This window comes from Solanum lycopersicum, chromosome 11 (assembly GCF_036512215.1).
Source record: "Solanum lycopersicum chromosome 11, SLM_r2.1".
Classification (NCBI taxonomy): Eukaryota; Viridiplantae; Streptophyta; class Magnoliopsida; order Solanales; family Solanaceae; genus Solanum; species Solanum lycopersicum.
Genome location: NC_090810.1, coordinates 58,883,481 through 58,901,668, shown reverse-complemented (window position 1 = coordinate 58,901,668; position 18,188 = coordinate 58,883,481). Strand labels below are relative to the sequence as shown.

Below are 18,188 nucleotides of genomic sequence, written 5' to 3'. Positions count from 1 at the left end.
TCTCTTCCAAGTCTCGCTTGCCACTCTCCCAAATCTCGCTCGCCACCCTCGCCTTTCTCACTTATACAAACAGAAGCGAAATGTATAAATTGCGTTTTTGTTTGTATAAAGCGTGAGAAAATTGTATATACACATGCAAGTACATATATTTTCGTCCTATACACTTATAATTATATAATAAAAATACTCCCCTGCCCAGCTTCTTTTGTCTTTCTCTCTTTCTCGTTATATACAATTTTCAAATTGTATCTAATTTCTCTCTTTCTCGTTTCATACAATTCGATTCAATTGTATATTCTTTGTCAAGTCTCTTTTGTCTTTCTCTCTTTCTCATTATATACAAATTCAAATTGTATATAATTGTTCTATACACTTATAATAATACAATTCGTTTTATACACTGCGAATTTAAACAGTTCTCTGCCCAAGTGTCTTTCTCTTTCTTGTTTTATACATTTCGTTTTATACAATTTGCTTCAATAGTATATGTATAGCGAATTATACAGTTTTTATGTTTGCTATGGAGCACAATTATGCAAACTTTGCTATAACATACAAATATGAAATTTTTTATTTGCTATATGTGAATGTTATCCTATAAAATATGATTTTTCGGGGATTTTCATAATATGATGTCCATATTGACCTTATAGATACAACTAGCCATTGTACTATGAAAATCGTGTATGTTGGATTTGATTGATTCATTTTTTCTAACATGATTTATTAAATTTATTAAGCTACTTCAAAAGATCAAACGGTCAGTTTTTAATGAAATCTGTAAAAATACTCGTTTATATCGACTTCGAGAACGTACCTTCAATGTAGCTTATATCTAATTGTTGTGAAATATTTGATTTTAAATCAAACTATTTCTTCTACTTACCTCATGAAAAATTGGGCCTATCTCATAATTGCAAAATTAATATAAAGTTTATTATTTTTGACCATTCTAAACTATATATAGGTTTCTTGATTTGGTCCATAACAAAGTTAATGGTTCCACCTATCTAAATTAATTTTGATGGTCCAAAGAATTGACAATTATTAATATAGAGAAAGTTTCCTTCCTAATTATTTCATAATTTTTTTTAAATATTTAATTTCTTGCTTTACTTATTGAAATATTTTATTAAGTAACGGTCAAGTAATTAGTAAAAACTTCAAGATTAAGTTTGATGTTTTCTAAAGATATTAATGAGATAAGTAAATTATGTTAGAAGTATTCTCATGGAAAATTAATTAAGTCAAAATACAAACCCTAGGTTAGAAATAAATAAATAAAAATTAGCAGCTTGTTTGAAGGGGTACCTTTGATAAACTAATAATTAAACACAACCCCTGAATGGTAAATAAAGTCAAAAAACAATTTGAGAATTGACAAAAATCTCGTTAGTTTAGAAGTTAATTACTTAAATATATTCTAATTTGTAATGCTATGTATCTTACCATATTTTGGTGCGTCCAGATATATTTATCTCAGATACAAGGGTCAAAATTATATGTAACTTATTCTAGATATATTGTATTCAAATAGATTCGTATGAATTTAGAATGCATAACAAAACTCGCTTGTCTTCCTGGCTTCTGTCATATCTATCTCGCCACTCTATCACGTATATGATACCCCAGATACATGCGGCTCACCCCATATACATACAAATACATGTAGATAGTAGCATAAATACGTGTATAATAGTGTATTTTTATTTTTCAAAATATATGATAAGATATACAATATTTCGAAAATGTATATTATAATGGAGTATGTCTAATTATATAGTTTTTCCTTCCTTTAACCATCTGATTTTCGGCGCTTACTAATTAATTTGGATTAACGCCGCATAACACTTAGTTAAGAAAGAAGCGCTCGATCTCTTTTTAAAAAATTCTATACCTATTTTGAGACGTGATCAAATCAAATTTGTCCTAGAAATAGGGCTGTTCAAAATAGAATCAAAATCAATAAAAAAGTTATTGGTTTACAGTATTGGGTTATTGGTTTAGCGATTTTGATAACGGTTTTGATTTTTTTATGTTATCGGGTTATCGGTTTTTAACGGTCTGAAGTTTTTTGTTAACGCGTTAACCGCTAACTCGATAGTAAATTAAATCATTATATGTATATATATATATATATATATATATTATTGTATGTAAAGTCCTTGACTTTTCATACTTTTATTTTTGGTTGTCTCAAACATGACTTGGTTATTCTACAACGTAAAAGTGTTTTCTTTTGAGCAAAATGTAACTTGTGAACTCAAGTGCATGGTTTATTTGGTTTTCACCTTCTTTATAAGTGATTTTCAATGTTTTTTCTTTTGTTTTAAAAATGTTAACGGTTAAACCAATAACCGAACTGATAACGATCAAAAACCAATAACCGATAAGCCAATATTATAATTATTTTATAACAGTTTAGCATCTATACAAACCAATAACCAATAAGCCAATCTGATAAACTTTAAAATCGAACCGAACCGACCAAAACACAGCCCTACCTAGAAATGTCCACTTAAGAAGATAAAATACTCTCTATAGACCAGTTTTCAAACTCGAGACCTCCTAACGAGAAAAAACCTATTATTTAGGTACTAAAATACAATGAAGTAGTTGACATTGAGAAATTTACAAAATTCTTGGTTGTAATTGTAGGAGTTTGAATTTTTCAGAAAGTCTTTTGCAATTACTAGTAAATTACATATTTTGTCATTTTAAGTTGTTGTAAAATAGGGTAGCATATCACAAAAACAAAGTCTCACCACAAATTGGTACAACATTAATTAGACAATCAAATCAAGTTTGACTTACTCTTAACTCTTAACGAACCACAAAATTCTCATGGACGTTCTCATAAAAATACAATAAAAAAATATGAAATTTTCAATGAAAAAATAATCGAATATTAATTATTTTTTTTAAAAAAAAAATAGTGCTCCTATAATATATAACATTTACAAATTTGAATAATTAAGTTCATTTAATTATCTACTTAAAAATCTAATAGATTCTTTTCTGTATCAACTTAACTTTTTAATAATTTTTAGGGAAAATGCATAAGTACCTCCTTAACCTATGCCTGAAATCTCAGAGACACACTTATCTTATTTTATAAATAATTTTCTATCCTTTTCGTCCTACGTGACACTAGTTTGAAAAAAAATGTCAGCACACGCTGGGCACACTAGATAGTGTCATGTAGACCAAAAAGGGGTAGAAAATTATTTATAAAATAAGTTCAAGAGGGTATTAGGACCTTAGTATAGTATAAGTGTGTCTCCGGGATTTCGGGCATAGGTTGAGGGGGTACTTGTGCATTATTCTTAATTTTTATTGTACATTTAATTAAGAGGACTATAATACGAAAATCAACTTAATATTATGAAATGTTGTGTTCGTTAGATAATGTCACATAAATTCAAGTTAAAGTTAGTCTTTGGCTACACGATTTCGAAATTCAGTTACAATTTCTACTCAAAACACGAAAAAATAATTTTTGAATACAAGTCAAATGAATTGAAACAAGCAACTCCAACTCAATTCAGTGGGACTATTATTTTATTTTTGAATTTTCTGAATTTAAAAATTAATTTATTGAAAAGCTTCATTGACAATCATAAAAATGTTATGAAGATTTAAGTTCGAAGTGATTTTTTCTTCGAAAATATTATGTATCTGAGAATATCTTTTGGAGCTTATACATCAATTTTGAGGGAGTTCGCTGAAGATCAGAGTTGATTTTGATTTCAAGTTTAAATTTTAATCAAATACATACGAGCAACATACAAATGACGTAATGATATACACAAACATATCAAATACATATAAACAACATACAAAATGTTCTAACGGAGAATATAATTGTATCATGTAGGCGAGTTGTATATATCATTTGAATGTGTATACAATAGAATTTTTGTAAGTAAGTAGTTATCTTGATCGATTTGTATACAATTATAAAATTGTATACAAGTTAACTTGATTCTATGCAACATAAAATTGTATAGAAATTAAAGTGTATATATATATATATATATATATATATATATATATATATATATATATATATATATTGTAAAACATAATGATATATTGGTTTTCTAATAACAAATTTAAGATTTATGCTTTATTTCGATTTATATAAAATATCTTTTTACTATTTTTTTAAAAAAAACCTAATTTACTTATATACATATGACATGTATTTTTAACTGTTTGATTCCTGATACATATAATATACACTTTATATATCTTCTACATACGATTAACTTGCACGAACCATTCGAAAACACATACATTGGATCTAGTTGGTGGCACATACAATCAACGTATTCACATACATATGTGTACATCCAATTTTGACTTTGAAAACACATACATATTGTTATGAATAAAATACGACCTAATATTGATACGTATACGGGGTGCCACATAACTAGTTATCGGGCCGAATAGAAGCACAAAATTAGAAGGCCTTCACAAAGATTGATCTGAGACTAGGGGTGGGCAAAAATATCGAAAAAATCGAACCGAATCAAAAAATTTTGATTTTTCGGTGTCAGTTCTTTTGTTTTTTGGTTCGGTGTCGATTTTTTTTCGGAACTTCGATTCTTCGGTTTGAAGTTCAGTGCAAGGGTCCCGAAACTTCAGTGCACCGAAGAACCGAAGTTTTATTTAATAAATTTAAAAATAATTAATTTATATTACCTATATTATATATTTTTGAATTTTACTCAAAATATTTTTAATTTTAAAATGAAATAATGAATTGACCACACACTACAGTCAACATTTAACTAATTTTTACTAAAATTTCAAATCACTAAGACACTAACAATTAAAATATAATATGTAAACCCTAAGCCCCAAATTAAACTTTTGAGTTTTGAGTCGTCTTTAGTCTTCACTCTTCAAGCTTTTGGCTTTTTGTCATCTTTCTCCATTTCTCGTTGTCTTGAAACTTTCTTCATCTTTCTCGTCGTCTTCAAGCTTTAACCGAGAGCGTCGTCGACCGCTTTCCGTCTTCTCGTCGTCTCGTCTGAGAGCGACGACTCTGAGCCGCCGACCGCCTTCTCGTCGTCAGAGAAATGAAAGAAGAAAGTGAAAGGTGTGGGAATGGAGATGAGTTTAAAAGTATTGCAGAGGTGTGGGGGATGTATGGAGATGAGTTTAAAAGATTGAAATTTGAATGAGTAGTTAATCAAATGTCTGGAGGTGAACCTTTATATAATTGTATTGAAATATGGCAATTGGGATGAGTATTGCAGAGGATGTATGGAACGTGAAAATTGCAGAGGATTAGGATTTAGGAGTGTATGGAACGTGGATCGTGGGATAAGTATTGCAGAGGATGAAACTATTAGCACTTTGACAGATTGTTCTTACTTCTTAGCAGTTAGCAATATGGCAATTGGCAGCCATTCAACTATCTATGCTAAGAAACCATTTGGCATGTAAAGAAAATAAAAATCATCTTATTTTTAATTAATACATGATGAAACTATTAACACTTTATTTTATTCCCTCTTTATTTTTATTTACACTGAAAAATTGATTAAAAAATACCGAACTATACCGAACCGAACCGATCTAGTTTGGTATAAACTATGGTTCACACTTTTCTAAAACCGAATACCGAATCGAAATTTGATTAAACTAAACCGATGAAGCGAACGCCCACCCTTATCTGAGACCCAAGTCCAATTAACAACTAACGAAAATGACGACAGATGAAAAAGAACTGTTAATGCAAATTATTAAGAAAACTGTTTAGTCCTCTCATCCACTTTCTCTGAGTCGGTCTCTTGTCTCCTTCTAATTATCTTCTACAATAATTTTCTTTGTTAAGTTCCATTTTTTGTTATAATTTTGATTTTTGTAATTATAATATGTGAATATTTTTATTGTGAAACCGAATTTGTTTCACGTACATACATATTATGTTTCACTTAAGATTAAATAATATATATGCTCATACATTAGCCGATTACTCATTAACAACATTTTGTAGATCATCTAATTTTCTAAGTTTTGAAAAACAAATAAAATGAGCACTAAATAAAGCTATTTATTAAAGATCCCCTTTTAATTAACTAAAAGGGAATATAATAGATCCTAAATCTTCGTTTAAATTATAAAAATAAGTTGATCGGACTTTAACTAAATAATTCCAATTTAGTTAAGGAAAATAATCTGACGTCCGTTGTTACATTTTCCCTATTTATTTTCCCAATTCGAAAATTTCCCCTTTTTGTCTGTTTACAAATTTCATTCTGAGCGGGAAAATCTTCAAAGTTTTTTTTTTCCAGTTTCAGAAATGGAGAACAAAGATGTCGCCGTGGAGAAAACCGACGCCGGTCCGATCGAATTACCTGCTCCTCCTGGCTGGAAGAAGAGAGTTTGTACTCTTTGATACTTTTTTCGCTGTTAAAATTTCGATTCAGCTGTTTTTTATTTAGTGATTTCTGTAATTATTCGTTGCTTAGTTGCGTGTTTGTGGTTGAAAAAAAATGGAGATGTAACTTTTGTTGCTGTTAGTGTGCGGATTTAGGTTTTCATGAGGTTTCTGATTTGGTGATTAAATTTCGATTTAGCTGGTTTTTGTTGCTTTGAATTAATGATATGTTAAGTGTGTTAATTGTGATCTAGATTTGATTATGTGTGATATGTGAAGCTCTGAAACAAGTAGATGATTATGCTTTTGTTAGCTTCCTAGCTAAAACTTATGCAATTTAAGTATATTCAGTATGTGTTTCCTGTATGAACTTGATAGAGTTCAACTTTTATCTGAAAATAATTATGAGTGATGTAAGGTGGAACTCGAACAAGTACCTGTATTATGATTTAGTTAGCTTCATAGCAGAAGTTCTATGAATAGGTGTATGCAGTTTGTTTTATGAACTTAATAGAATTAATGATTTTCATAACTGTCGGGATTGTCTCCTAGCTAATCTGGATGATTTCAAAATTAAGATGTTGTGGTTTAGTTTGTTTATTTTATCACCTCTTTTCAGTCATATAGCTTCCAGGTTATTTGTTGAAAAAGGGAGAGCTGTTTCAGTATTGACAATGAAAGATGTATACTACTTGAAATAAATGCTTATTTAGGAGAGGTATTTATACCAGCATTTAGGATGTAGGCGGAATTGTCTCCTAGCTAATCTGTATAAGATCATAATTAAGATGTTGTGGTGTTAGTCGGTTGATTTAATCACCTTTTTTAAGTCATATGGTTTCCAAGCCATTTTTCGAAAGACATAAGATAGTCACTGCACAGCTCTTTATGTAATTGAGGGTGCAAGCTGTTCCAGTATTGACCATGAAACATCCGGAGTACTCATAGATTCCTATTTAGGAGAGGTATTTATACCAGTACTCAGGACTAACTTGGAAACTAATGCTACTAGTCTGCCCTAGTACAGAAACTTTTTTGTTGTTCGAAATATTTCTTAAGATTGTCAGAAGCTTGAATCAACTTCAACTTTGAAGGTTACTTAATTAAGTTTGTTGAATGTGTGGCACTAACTATATTTACCTGTGTGGAACATATATGAAAAATATCACTGTATCTGAACTTTTCTACTTTTTGATGGATCTGTGGCCTATCTGACGTGGCTTAAATTTCTGAAGTGAATTTCCCCTAGAGGGTTGTATACAAAAGTTGAGTCTCTATTTAGAATGCCGACTTGTAGAAGTATTTTTTTATTTTAATCAGTTTGTATTTTGTTGGTAGTAAGTATTTGTTCGTCTTTCCAGTTCACTCCGGGAAAGAGCAGTACCCCTAGAAGGTATGCTATTGTATTTGTTTCACCTGACGGCGACGAAATTAAGAACAAGAAGCAATTAGACAAGTATCTGAAATCTCATCCAGGAGGACCTCCTGCCTCTGAATTTAATTGGGGTACAGGTATATCTTCTCTAATCACCTTTTGTTTGTTTGTGCATATCTGGAATGCATTTCTCCCAATGAAATATCCAGTAAATTCTTCGGATGCGATGTTGCAGATTCATCTCTGGGAGGTTTGTTTAAATTCCTTATTGATTGGATGAATCCTCTACTTTCTGACTTATTCAGGTGACACTCCTAGACGATCAAGTAGATTGGGTGGAAAATCTGAAGCAATGGAGACACCAGAAAGTGATACTCCCAGTACGAAGAGACAAAGGAAATCAAGTTCCAAAAAAGAAGCCAAGGAAGATGGTAGCGAGCGAAAAGCTGAGGGTGCTACTGAGAAAGAAACTAAGGCAAATGATGAACCTGCTTTGCCTGATGCAGAGGATCTGGAAGCCCAAGATGTAGAGATGGCATCTAAGAATCTCACTGATGGAGATAACACAAAGGATGAGAAGGAGAAGACCAATGATGGCGAGATTGTCCCCAAGGAGCCTCTGGCAAGTGAAGATAAGATGGAAATTGTGCATGAAAAAGAAGAAACAAAGGATGAGAAGGAGAAGACTGATGATGGTGAGATTGTCCCCAAGGAGCCTCTGGCAAGTGAAGATAAGATGGAAATTGTGCAAGAAAAAGAAGAAACAAAGGATGAGGAGGAGAAGACCAATGATGGTGAGATTGTCCCTGAGGAGCCATCGGAAAGTGAAGATAAGATGGAAATTGTGCAAGAAAAAGAAGAAATATTGGATGAGGGAAACATTGAGAAAATGAAAAATCGAGAAGCGGAAGATAAGCCTCTGGATAACAGCCTTAAGACTGACAATAAAACACTACCGTTGAATGTGTTGGAAGAAAATAAGATTGAGAGTAAACCAGCTGGGACAGATGCCTCATCTCTTTCTGTTGAACACAGCAAGTCAACCTCAGGTAGCCAAGAAGAAATTGCAGAAGAAGCTCCTGCAGCTGAAGATGCACTGGATGCGCTTGAGGAAAATAAAATAGAGAGTAAACCAGCTGGGGCAGATGCCTCATCTCATTCTGCAGAACTCAGCAAGGCAACCTCAGTTAGCCAAGAAGAAGCTCCAGCCGCTGCAGATCCACTGGTTCAGAATTCTAATGATGGTAAAGTACACGAAAATGAGCAGATTGTCAGGGAGATTCCAATTGAGGAGATCAATGGTACAGAATCCGCTGCAGCATGTGTTAACAATTCTGTGCAGCAAGAAGCCACCGTAATCAACCAAGCCACCTCAAGTTAACTTTTTTATATCTTAGTAGAATACCGTATCATCTGGCCTTCATTTCTTCTTGGCCCTGATTTAGGTAACTGACAAACAGCATCAAGCATGCTCTGCATATTTTAAGAATTCTTAGCTGCTTATTTTGTGTTAAACTGTACTGCTGCTGTCATCTTCGACATTGATCAACTTATATTCTATTAAGGTGTCAGGATTTCTTGCATTTTGACAAAATGTTGGCCCATTTCTCTATTAATAAATATATACAGTTATGATGTTTTCTGGAAAGGTGGCTACTAAAATCAAGAGTAGTTGTCTTCAAATTGTGGTAGCACCTCTCCTTTTCAGTTCAAGTCAGCGAGGTACTTCACAGTTTGCTTAAAGTTGCAATAATGAGTAGTTTCATCACTTTTTCTGATAATGCTAACTGTGCAGCGGTTGAAGATTTAAAAGTTCTTCAACTTTGAGTGAAGATCTTTGATAAGGCATTGGTTGTACTTCACGTATACATCGAACTCTCCATGAAACTGTAAGTTCCTTCCCTCTAGTTTCAGTTTTTGTTTCTCGATATCATTTTTTTTCAATACTTGGATTACAGTTCTGAACTGAATTGAATAGTCTTGACTTTTGACGTATGCCATAATGTGATCTTCTAGCTACTTATATCGATGTTTTTCACTCAGTTTGAACTGATTACTTATATATACAATGATTCTTTATCTCCATCTCTGATGAATGATCATATAAGAACTTAATCACAAGTTTTATTTTGCTTTAAGTTTTATCGAAATGATGCTGTTGGAAGTTAATTTTAACTTCAGTTAATATGATTATGTTTTTTTCTGCTGAAAATTGATCTTGTTGGTGAAATGTTGTTAATATTTTTAGATATGGGATATTGATTTTGTGTGTGCTATGTAATATTTTGTTATTCTCACTACTTTTTACTCACTTTTAATTGCTTCTAAGTTAAAAAAAGGGAGAGTAAGTTGGTGCATTTTTTACTTCAATCATATGTTCTTTCGTGTTATTCTTTACTTAGTTTGAGAAACTTTGTCCACATGCATAATATTGCTCATGGTATTAGTTTAATATTTAAATATATTTTATTTTTATAATAATAATATTGTAGAGGGGTAATAATGAACTTCTATACCTAAGAACACGATGATATGTGCTCCCATCGTGTTTTTTTTTATGTATTTTTATGAAAATATTAATTAGAAGAAGATCTTAGCCATTTTATTTTTATTTTTGTTTAAAATATCAAAAAAATTATGAAATATTTATTCTATTAAGGTGTTAAAAGTTTTCAAAAAACAATTTGAAAAAATATAATTAATTTTATCTCGAATTCCTAAAAAACAATAATCTGCATAATCACACGGTAAATTTCGGAAGAATGAATGTATACATATAATTTCTAAAATAATAAATAATTTGAGAAAATTATTTTTAAGAATAGTACTAAAGAACAGTGTGCTTTCCCAGATGACCTTTCTAGAACAATGTATAAAGTATCTAACAAAATACTCATAAAACAATTTTTTTAAAAAAAGATGAGTGAGCATGGAGTTGTCCATTAGGAAAACTGCTGTTTAGAAACATGGATTTTGTGGGAAACAAAAATGGTGGTTATGATATTTATCTTAATTTAGTAAATTTATATTTTCATCCTTCTAATTTGGTTTTTAAAAAACATACAGTCCTCATGTTTTAGTAAATACATAACTAGAAGACCATTGGATTATTATTATTATGAAAAATTTTATTCATTTAATCATAATCATAATATCTTTATTTCTAAAACAAAATTATTGTAAACAATAGCCAAAATTTAGATATTATTTGTGAATCTTCTAATAAAGAGATTAATTAATTGTACAAAGTAAAAATTATCTGGCTAATCCTAAAAATAAATAAATAATGATGGAAGAAATATTTCACGATGCAAGTCATGTGCCTACTTAAGCACTTAATTTTATTTTTTCTTAACTTATAAGAAATTGAAAATATTAATTAGAGATGTCATTTACATATCAACTCCAACCTTTTCATAATATCAAAATTCACCCTCCTAGTCCACTTAATTCAAGATAAAACTTAATAAAACTTCATTCAGAAATTTGAATAGTCCCTTCTGTATTTTCTAACTATTTGTTTTTCATTGAATGAATCACAGTTTTTTCAAAGCATTACTATTTCTAGTATAGATTCGATAATTCATGCCATGTTAGATTTCATTTGCTAATTGAAATTTTATTCCGAAGATAAATTGAAGAATAAAAAAGTTGTGGACATTATTACTTATTAGCCCCCAAACTTCTTAAAATGTCAAAAAACAACCCCTAAAGTGTGTATTTTATTGTTTTTGTTTCAAAAAGAAGTATCATTGCCGACTTACTGCAGCATTCCGTTTCACTATAAAACTTGGCAATTCTCCGCGTTTTATGCTACCAAAAATTCTCCGCCATGAACGACCCAAATCGGCCAGTTACCGGTTACCCTGCCGCCGGAGCACCGCCGCCAAACCCTAATGGTTACGGAGGTGCTGCTCAGCAGCAACCACCGATAGGCACCGGTTACCCATATGCAGCACCGCCACCTGGCTCCGCGGTGTACTATCAAAACAACCCGTACTACCAACCTAATCACTACGATGCCCAACGCAACACCTTGCTCCGCCGAGTGATCGGTATGGCTATAGCTTGTATGGTCATCGCTGGTACCTTTGTTTTCATTCTCTGGCTGATATTTCGTCCTCGAATCCCCGAGTTCAGAGTTGATTCACTGTCTGTATCGAATCTTAATCTGACTAATTCGCTGATTTCTGGTAAATGGGACCTTCGTTTTACTGTGAGAAACCCAAATAAGAAGATGACCCTTTACTATGATGACGTCGCCGCTGCAGTTTTCTATGATGACGTGTCGCTTTCCGATACAACGGTTCCGCCTTTCTTTCAAGAGAAGAGGGCTGAGACGGCCCGGCAAGCAAGTTTTGCTACTGCGGGCGCTTACGTGAATAATCGGGCTTTTGATCAGATGAACAAAGAAAGGTCGCAAAAAGGTGCAATTGGGTTTAATGTGAGGATCGTGGCTAGGGTTAGGTTTAGGTCTGGGGCTTGGAGAGCGAGGAGGAGGTTTATAAGGGTGTACTGTAAGGATTTGTCAGTGGGGGTTGGGTCGAACAATTCATCGGGTACCTTGCTTGGTGGTGCACGACAGTGCCGGGTTGGCCTCTGACGGTGATCTTTGGTTGTATTAAGGTGAAAATCTATCGTTATTGGCAAATGCAATGTGGTTAATTTTGGTCTAAGTTATTATAAGAAAGACTGTTTATAAGGGCTCAATTGGTTACATTGTGTATAATTTTATGAGTAGTTGTTTTTCTGAGGTACATTGCTTATCAAGCTAAGCTAATAGCTTTTCCTTGGTTGTTCTTGCATTTATTAGTTCATAGCATAATGAATGAAGTTGACATGAATGTTAAACTTGACTGTTTATAAGTGTTCATTGGCTTACATTGTGTATAATTTTATTAGTAGTTGTTTTTCTGAGGTACATTGCTTATAAGCTAATAGCTTTTCCTTGTTTGTTCTTGCATTTATAGCATAACATATGAAGTTGACATGAATGTTAACTTGACACTTTATGTTAAAAAGTAAATATGAATTAAGAGTAGGTATATACATCACTGATCTTGAGGTAAATCGAGATGTAGAAAGGCCCTTTAGTTCAATTATGGAATTTGCTTCTGGATCATTCTGTTATCAGCCTGTATATCTTAATTTTTTTGTCCCGGTGCTCTGAGATGTTTGTTTTCCAAGTCCAGCAGAACTCTTTTTGGAATATAATTAACTAGAAAGTGATACCTAATAGTTCCAAGGAGAGTAGGATTTGTTTAGTTCATGTGCATTTTTTGTTAATATTGCTTTGTTCAGTACTAGCTGCTGGTAAAAGTTCACGACGATTGAAACGTGTTCATCTCTTGGTAGATAATAAGTAGACTGACCAGTTGTTGATGTGTTCAACACCACCTAGTTTTTGCTGAAATAGAGGAAATCACCTTTCTTTGCGTCTGTATTCTGATCTGGTTTGGTAACAGACAGCTCGGTGTGTGTCTGTGTCACAAACTTGAAGGTTTAGATTGATGGTCCTAAAGAATCCTAATCATGGCTGTTACTGATGACTTCGGCTTACTCTTAAAAGTTGCCTGATCTCCACACTTGATAACGTGTGGATAGAGAAGAAGAGTGAATAATACTAGAGGATAGGATAGGGAATGACTTTGGCTATTAGAGATGAAATTAGAGTTAAGATGAGTCAGTTTCAGTGGTTTAAGAATTCGAAGGTCTGTGGGTACTTTGGTCATAATGGTAAGGTTAAACAATTAGTTAAGCTGTAGTGCGTTTTTCTACATTTGCAAATATATCACTGCTTGTATGATTGCATACTCTTCCCATCTATCTCAGAATGTTACTTGTCCGGTAATTGTCCCAATATATTCTCGCTTTACGGTGTAATGACAAAAAGCGTTGGGTGTGATATCACAAAATGTACTTTTAGGTTGGATCGATCATAAATGTTTAGGCAGGTTTTGAGTCACGATTTGTGGCTAAGTAGATACCATCATTGCTTCAATCTTTTTAAGTTTGAAAGATATCATATGGCTTCATTCACTATGTATCATTGAATTCGGGTGGGATCGACGTGCTTTCCTTTTAATAAATTGTGACTAATAATGATTTTTTCCATACAAGTTCGATGTTAGATCTCCTTTGCTAATTGAAATTTTATTCGCACAAATATAATCTTATACGTATAAATCGGGGGGAAAACCATAATTACTTATTATTAAAATGTCGAAAACAAAAAAATCCCGTATTTTACTTTTTTTTTTTAAGTGCCGGCTTACTGTTGCATTCCATTCAGTGTAAAACTTATGAACGACCCAGTTACGGGTTACCCTGCCGCTGGAGCACTACCGCAAAACACTGACGGTTATGGAGGTGCTGCTTACCAACAACCACCGAGAGACACAGCTTACCCATGTGAAGCACCGCCACCTGCCTCCGCGGTGTACAACCAACCTAATATCCACGATCCCATACGCAAAGCCCCCATGCTTCAAGTGCTCGGTGTGTATGCTATTGCGGTCATCGGCATTTCAATTATTTATATTTTCGTTTATATACTTGATGATAGAGAGCCCGTGTTCAGAGTTGATTCACTGTCAGTGTCGAATCTTAATCTCACCAATTCGCTGATTTCTGGTAAATGGGACCTTCGTTTTATTGTGAAAAATCCGACCAAGGAGATGGCCATTTTCTATAATGATATCGCTGCTGCGGTTTTCTATGATGATGCGTCGCTTTCCGATACAACGGTTCCGCCTCTTTTTCAGGTGGATACGACTCAGACGGCCCGGCAAGTGAGTTTTGCTACTGCTGGCGCATACATGGATAATCAGGCTTTTGATAAGATGAACAAAGAAAGGTCGCAAAAAGGTGCAATTGGGTTCAATGTGAGGATAGTGGCTGGGTTTAGGGTTAGTTCTGGGGTTTATTGGAATCGGATGAGGACGTTTGTAATGGTCTATTGTAAGGATTTGTCAGTCGGGGTTGGTTCGAATAATTCATCGGGCACCTTGCTTGGTGGTGCGCGACAGTGCCAGGTTGAACTCTGACGGTGATTTTTGCTTGTTTCAAGGTGAATATCTATTGTTATTGGCAAATGCAATGTGGTATTGGTTAACATTTATCTAGCTAATAGTTTTTTTGGTTGTTGTTGCTAGTCCATTGCATAACGAATGAAGTGGACATGAAAGTTGTTTTAAAAAGTAAATATGATCTGAGAGTAGTTATATACATCACTCATCTAGATTATGGAATTTGCTTGTTGATCATTTATCAATTGATACCTGTTTAGTTGATGTGCATTTTTTTTGCTAATATTGCTTTCTTCTCTACTGGTATAGGATTGAAACTTGTTCATATCTTGGTAGAGTGGCCAGTTTCTGATGTGTTCAACACCACCTAATCATGGCTGTTACTTGATAATGTGTGGATAGATAATTTCTGTGAATATAGAAAAGCAATGAGTTTTGGGGCAAGTGTGCTGAAAATTAAGTTCCATGTTAGGTTTCCTTTGCTAATTGAAAATAATCTTATACGTATAAATCGGGGGAAATCATAATTACTTATATATTAAAATGTTTTAAAAAAAAAAAACACTATATATTACTCTTATTTGTTTAAAAAGTGCCGACTTACTGCAGCATTCCATTCTCTATAAAACTTAACAATTCTCCGCCATGAACGACCCCGTCACTGGTCACTCTTCCGCTGGAGCACCACCGGTAACTCTAACGGTTTTGGAGGTGCTGCGGTCGAACAACCACCGAGAGGCACTGCTTACCTATGTGGAGCACCGCCACCTGTCTACAACCAACCTAATCCCTACGATACCAAAGGCAAAGCCTCCATCATTGTATTGATCGGTATGACTATAATTGGTGTAGCCTACGCCGGTGCAATTATATTTATTCTCTTGAGTGCACTTGATGATGGAAACCCCGAGTTCAGAGTTGATTCACTGTCAGTATCGAATCTTAATCACACCAATTCGCTGATTTCTGGTAAATGGGACCTTCGTTTTACTGTGACAAATCCATCTAAGAAGATCATTTACTATAACGATATCACCACTACGGTTCTCTATGATGATGTGTCGCTTTCCGATACAACAGTTCCGCCTTTCTTTCAGGTTAAGAAGACTGAGACGGCCCGGCAAGCAAGTTTTGTTACTGCGGGCGCATATATGGATGATCAGGCTTTTGATAAGATGAACAAAGAAAGGTGCAATCGGGTTCAATATGAGGGTGGTCGCTGGGGCTAGGTTTAGGGATGGGTCTTGGAGTAAGAGTAGGACGTTTATAATGGTCTATTGTAAGGATTTGTCCGTCGGGGTTGGGTCAAATAATTCATCGGGTACGTTGCTTGGTGGTGCGCAACAGTGCAAGGTTGAACTCTGATGGTGATCTTTGCTTGTTTTAAGGTGAAAAAATCTGTTGTTATTGGCTAATGCAATGTGGTTAATCACTGATTATTGGTTTCCATTGTGTATAATTTTATAGCTAGGTACATTGCTTATCAAGCTAATAGCTTTTGTTCTTGATTTTTATAGTCCATTGCATAACGAATGAAGTGGAATTTGATACATTATGTTAAAAAGTAAATATGAATTGAGAGTAGTCATATACATCACTGATCTTGAGGTAAATGGAGATGTAGAAATGCCCTTTAGTTCAATTATGGTTATTTACATCTTCATGTCCAATGTCCCTGTGTTTTATACTTGATAGGTATATTCTTCACACATTTTCTATTTCTAAATTGCTTAATTGAAATGTTGGCATGCGATAGCAGTAGTTTCTACTATACATGTGGTGTTTGTAGCGTTAATATTTCCTTATATTGCCCTTCTTCTGTGTGGAAGGGAGAAAACTTACTTTAGGACTTGCCTGCCATGCTATGCTTTCATAGAGGTTTTCCTTTTAAAAGTTTTGAACTAATAATGATCGTTTATTTTTCCATATTAGTAGTCGTAGTATTACTATAAGAACTTCTTGTTCTTCCATTTATATTACTATTTAATGTTTCCTGCACTTTGATTAGCGTATTATTTATAGTAGTGACTGCTCCTTTATATGTATGCTTAGCGTTTTGTCTTGGCTTCTTCATTCCCATTGTTTCGTTTTTCAAACTTCTTTGTGATGCTGCTTTTACTTGAGCCAAGGGTCTATCGAGAACATCCTCTCTACGCCTAAGGTAAGGCTAATGTTTGTATACATGCATAGCCTTGTTTCCAGATGTGGTATAGACATCTCTGCAGCTGTAAGTGAATTTAAGTCCTGGCTTGAAATTTTCTAGTGATTATTTTCTACGTGGATCGAGTGGCATTATTAATCTCAAAGAGATCTACCTGTTACATTTGTTACTTTTCCACAACTACCTGTTGTTGTTTGTTTGATCATTTGATTTGGTGCTGCATTTATAGTTCAGGTTTTGTTCTGCAGTCAAAGTATATTCCGTCTTATATACAGAAACAATACAGTTCTATGTTGCATAGGCTCTCTCATGTGTACGTAGTGTATATTTGGAGAAACCGACATGGACAAGTTGTTGCATATGATGTTTTTGTGATTTTGGTTATGAAGCTAACAAAGTCTCCTGTGTTTTACAGGGGTACGCGGTGTTTTTGTCAGTCTTAGTTGCCGCGTCTCTACCAAAACGACTTCAGAGGCTTCTGCTGATGTTGCTGTTTCATCTAGGAATAACTTTGTAGGTTTCTTCAATGAGTAATTGCTAGTAAGTTTCAGTTACATTGACAACTTAGTTGTCTCTAGATATTTTTTTTATTAATGGCAATAGCTTTTGGGGTATCTTAATAATTTGTTGGATCTCTAAACTTGAGTTAGATTAGTAGACTAATATGGTTATTTCTGTTTTGATACGTTTCTATATTGAGAAACAATTAAGCTATAAAGAACATCTAAACATCGATTTCTTTGTAAATGTTTATCGACGCATACATTAACTTTGTGCTCTGATTTGCATATATGACTTCATTTACCAAGTTACTCTGTTTATGGTGGAGCTATTTTTTATTTAAGGTTTCGGATACGAACTTTGAGTATGAAATTATTTGTTATTGAAAATGCACCTTCGCAATATAAATTCAGATTAGTTGGATTCCGAATTGATTGTGGACAGCATGAGGGTGGAACAACTTTTTTAACAAAGTTACTAAAGGTCCTTAGTCTCAAAAAGTATTCTTTTCTTATCCTCTCTCTCCTTTTTTATCCTTTAGAATTTTAACTCAGAGATGAGAAAAGAGGTGACCGTACAAGTTTCAAGTTCGAAATTTCTTGCTATCCAAAAGTAAGAGGTTTGTCTTTTGGCTTGAGTTGCGGTTTATTTTTCTAGTATAATTTACGAGCTATTACATAGTTACATGTGAGCATCTAAAGAAATAGCGATCGTTGTTTTCCTTGT

General features: G+C 33.6%; 3 protein-coding genes across 9 annotated transcripts; all 3 read left to right on the top strand.

Moving 5' to 3' along the window:
* The first annotated feature begins 5,922 nt into the window (after positions 1 to 5,922).
* LOC101247695 (methyl-CpG-binding domain-containing protein 11-like) lies at positions 5,923 to 9,366 on the top strand. The gene is made up of 3 exons (XM_004251346.5): positions 5,923 to 6,400; positions 7,759 to 7,909; positions 8,078 to 9,366. Exons 1-3 carry the CDS (start codon positions 6,320 to 6,322, stop codon positions 9,151 to 9,153), a joined length of 1,308 nt encoding a protein of 435 aa, XP_004251394.1. The 5' UTR covers positions 5,923 to 6,319; the 3' UTR covers positions 9,154 to 9,366.
* On the top strand, positions 9,170 to 17,708 carry LOC104644810 (NDR1/HIN1-like protein 10). 7 transcript variants are annotated; one of them, XR_011212612.1, is made up of 6 exons: positions 9,170 to 9,217; positions 9,402 to 9,494; positions 9,568 to 9,661; positions 14,065 to 14,841; positions 15,898 to 16,188; positions 17,377 to 17,708. XR_011212612.1 is itself a non-coding variant. In XM_069291775.1 (5 exons), the coding sequence occupies exons 3-4, from the start codon at positions 9,654 to 9,656 to the stop codon at positions 14,816 to 14,818; spliced, it is 762 nt and encodes a 253-aa protein (XP_069147876.1). In that variant the 5' UTR covers positions 9,170 to 9,217; positions 9,402 to 9,494; positions 9,568 to 9,653; the 3' UTR covers positions 14,819 to 14,841; positions 17,377 to 17,708. The 7 variants fall into 7 exon arrangements, 2 of the variants coding, with proteins under 2 accessions (XP_069147876.1, XP_010313380.1); XR_011212611.1 differs by having other exon boundaries at positions 15,410 to 16,188; XR_011212610.1 differs by having other exon boundaries at positions 14,065 to 16,188.
* On the top strand, positions 15,634 to 17,495 carry LOC104644809 (uncharacterized). The gene is made up of 2 exons (XM_026028064.2): positions 15,634 to 16,024; positions 17,377 to 17,495. Exons 1-2 carry the CDS (start codon positions 15,634 to 15,636, stop codon positions 17,493 to 17,495), a joined length of 510 nt encoding a protein of 169 aa, XP_025883849.2.
* Positions 17,709 to 18,188: the final 480 nt, after the last annotated feature.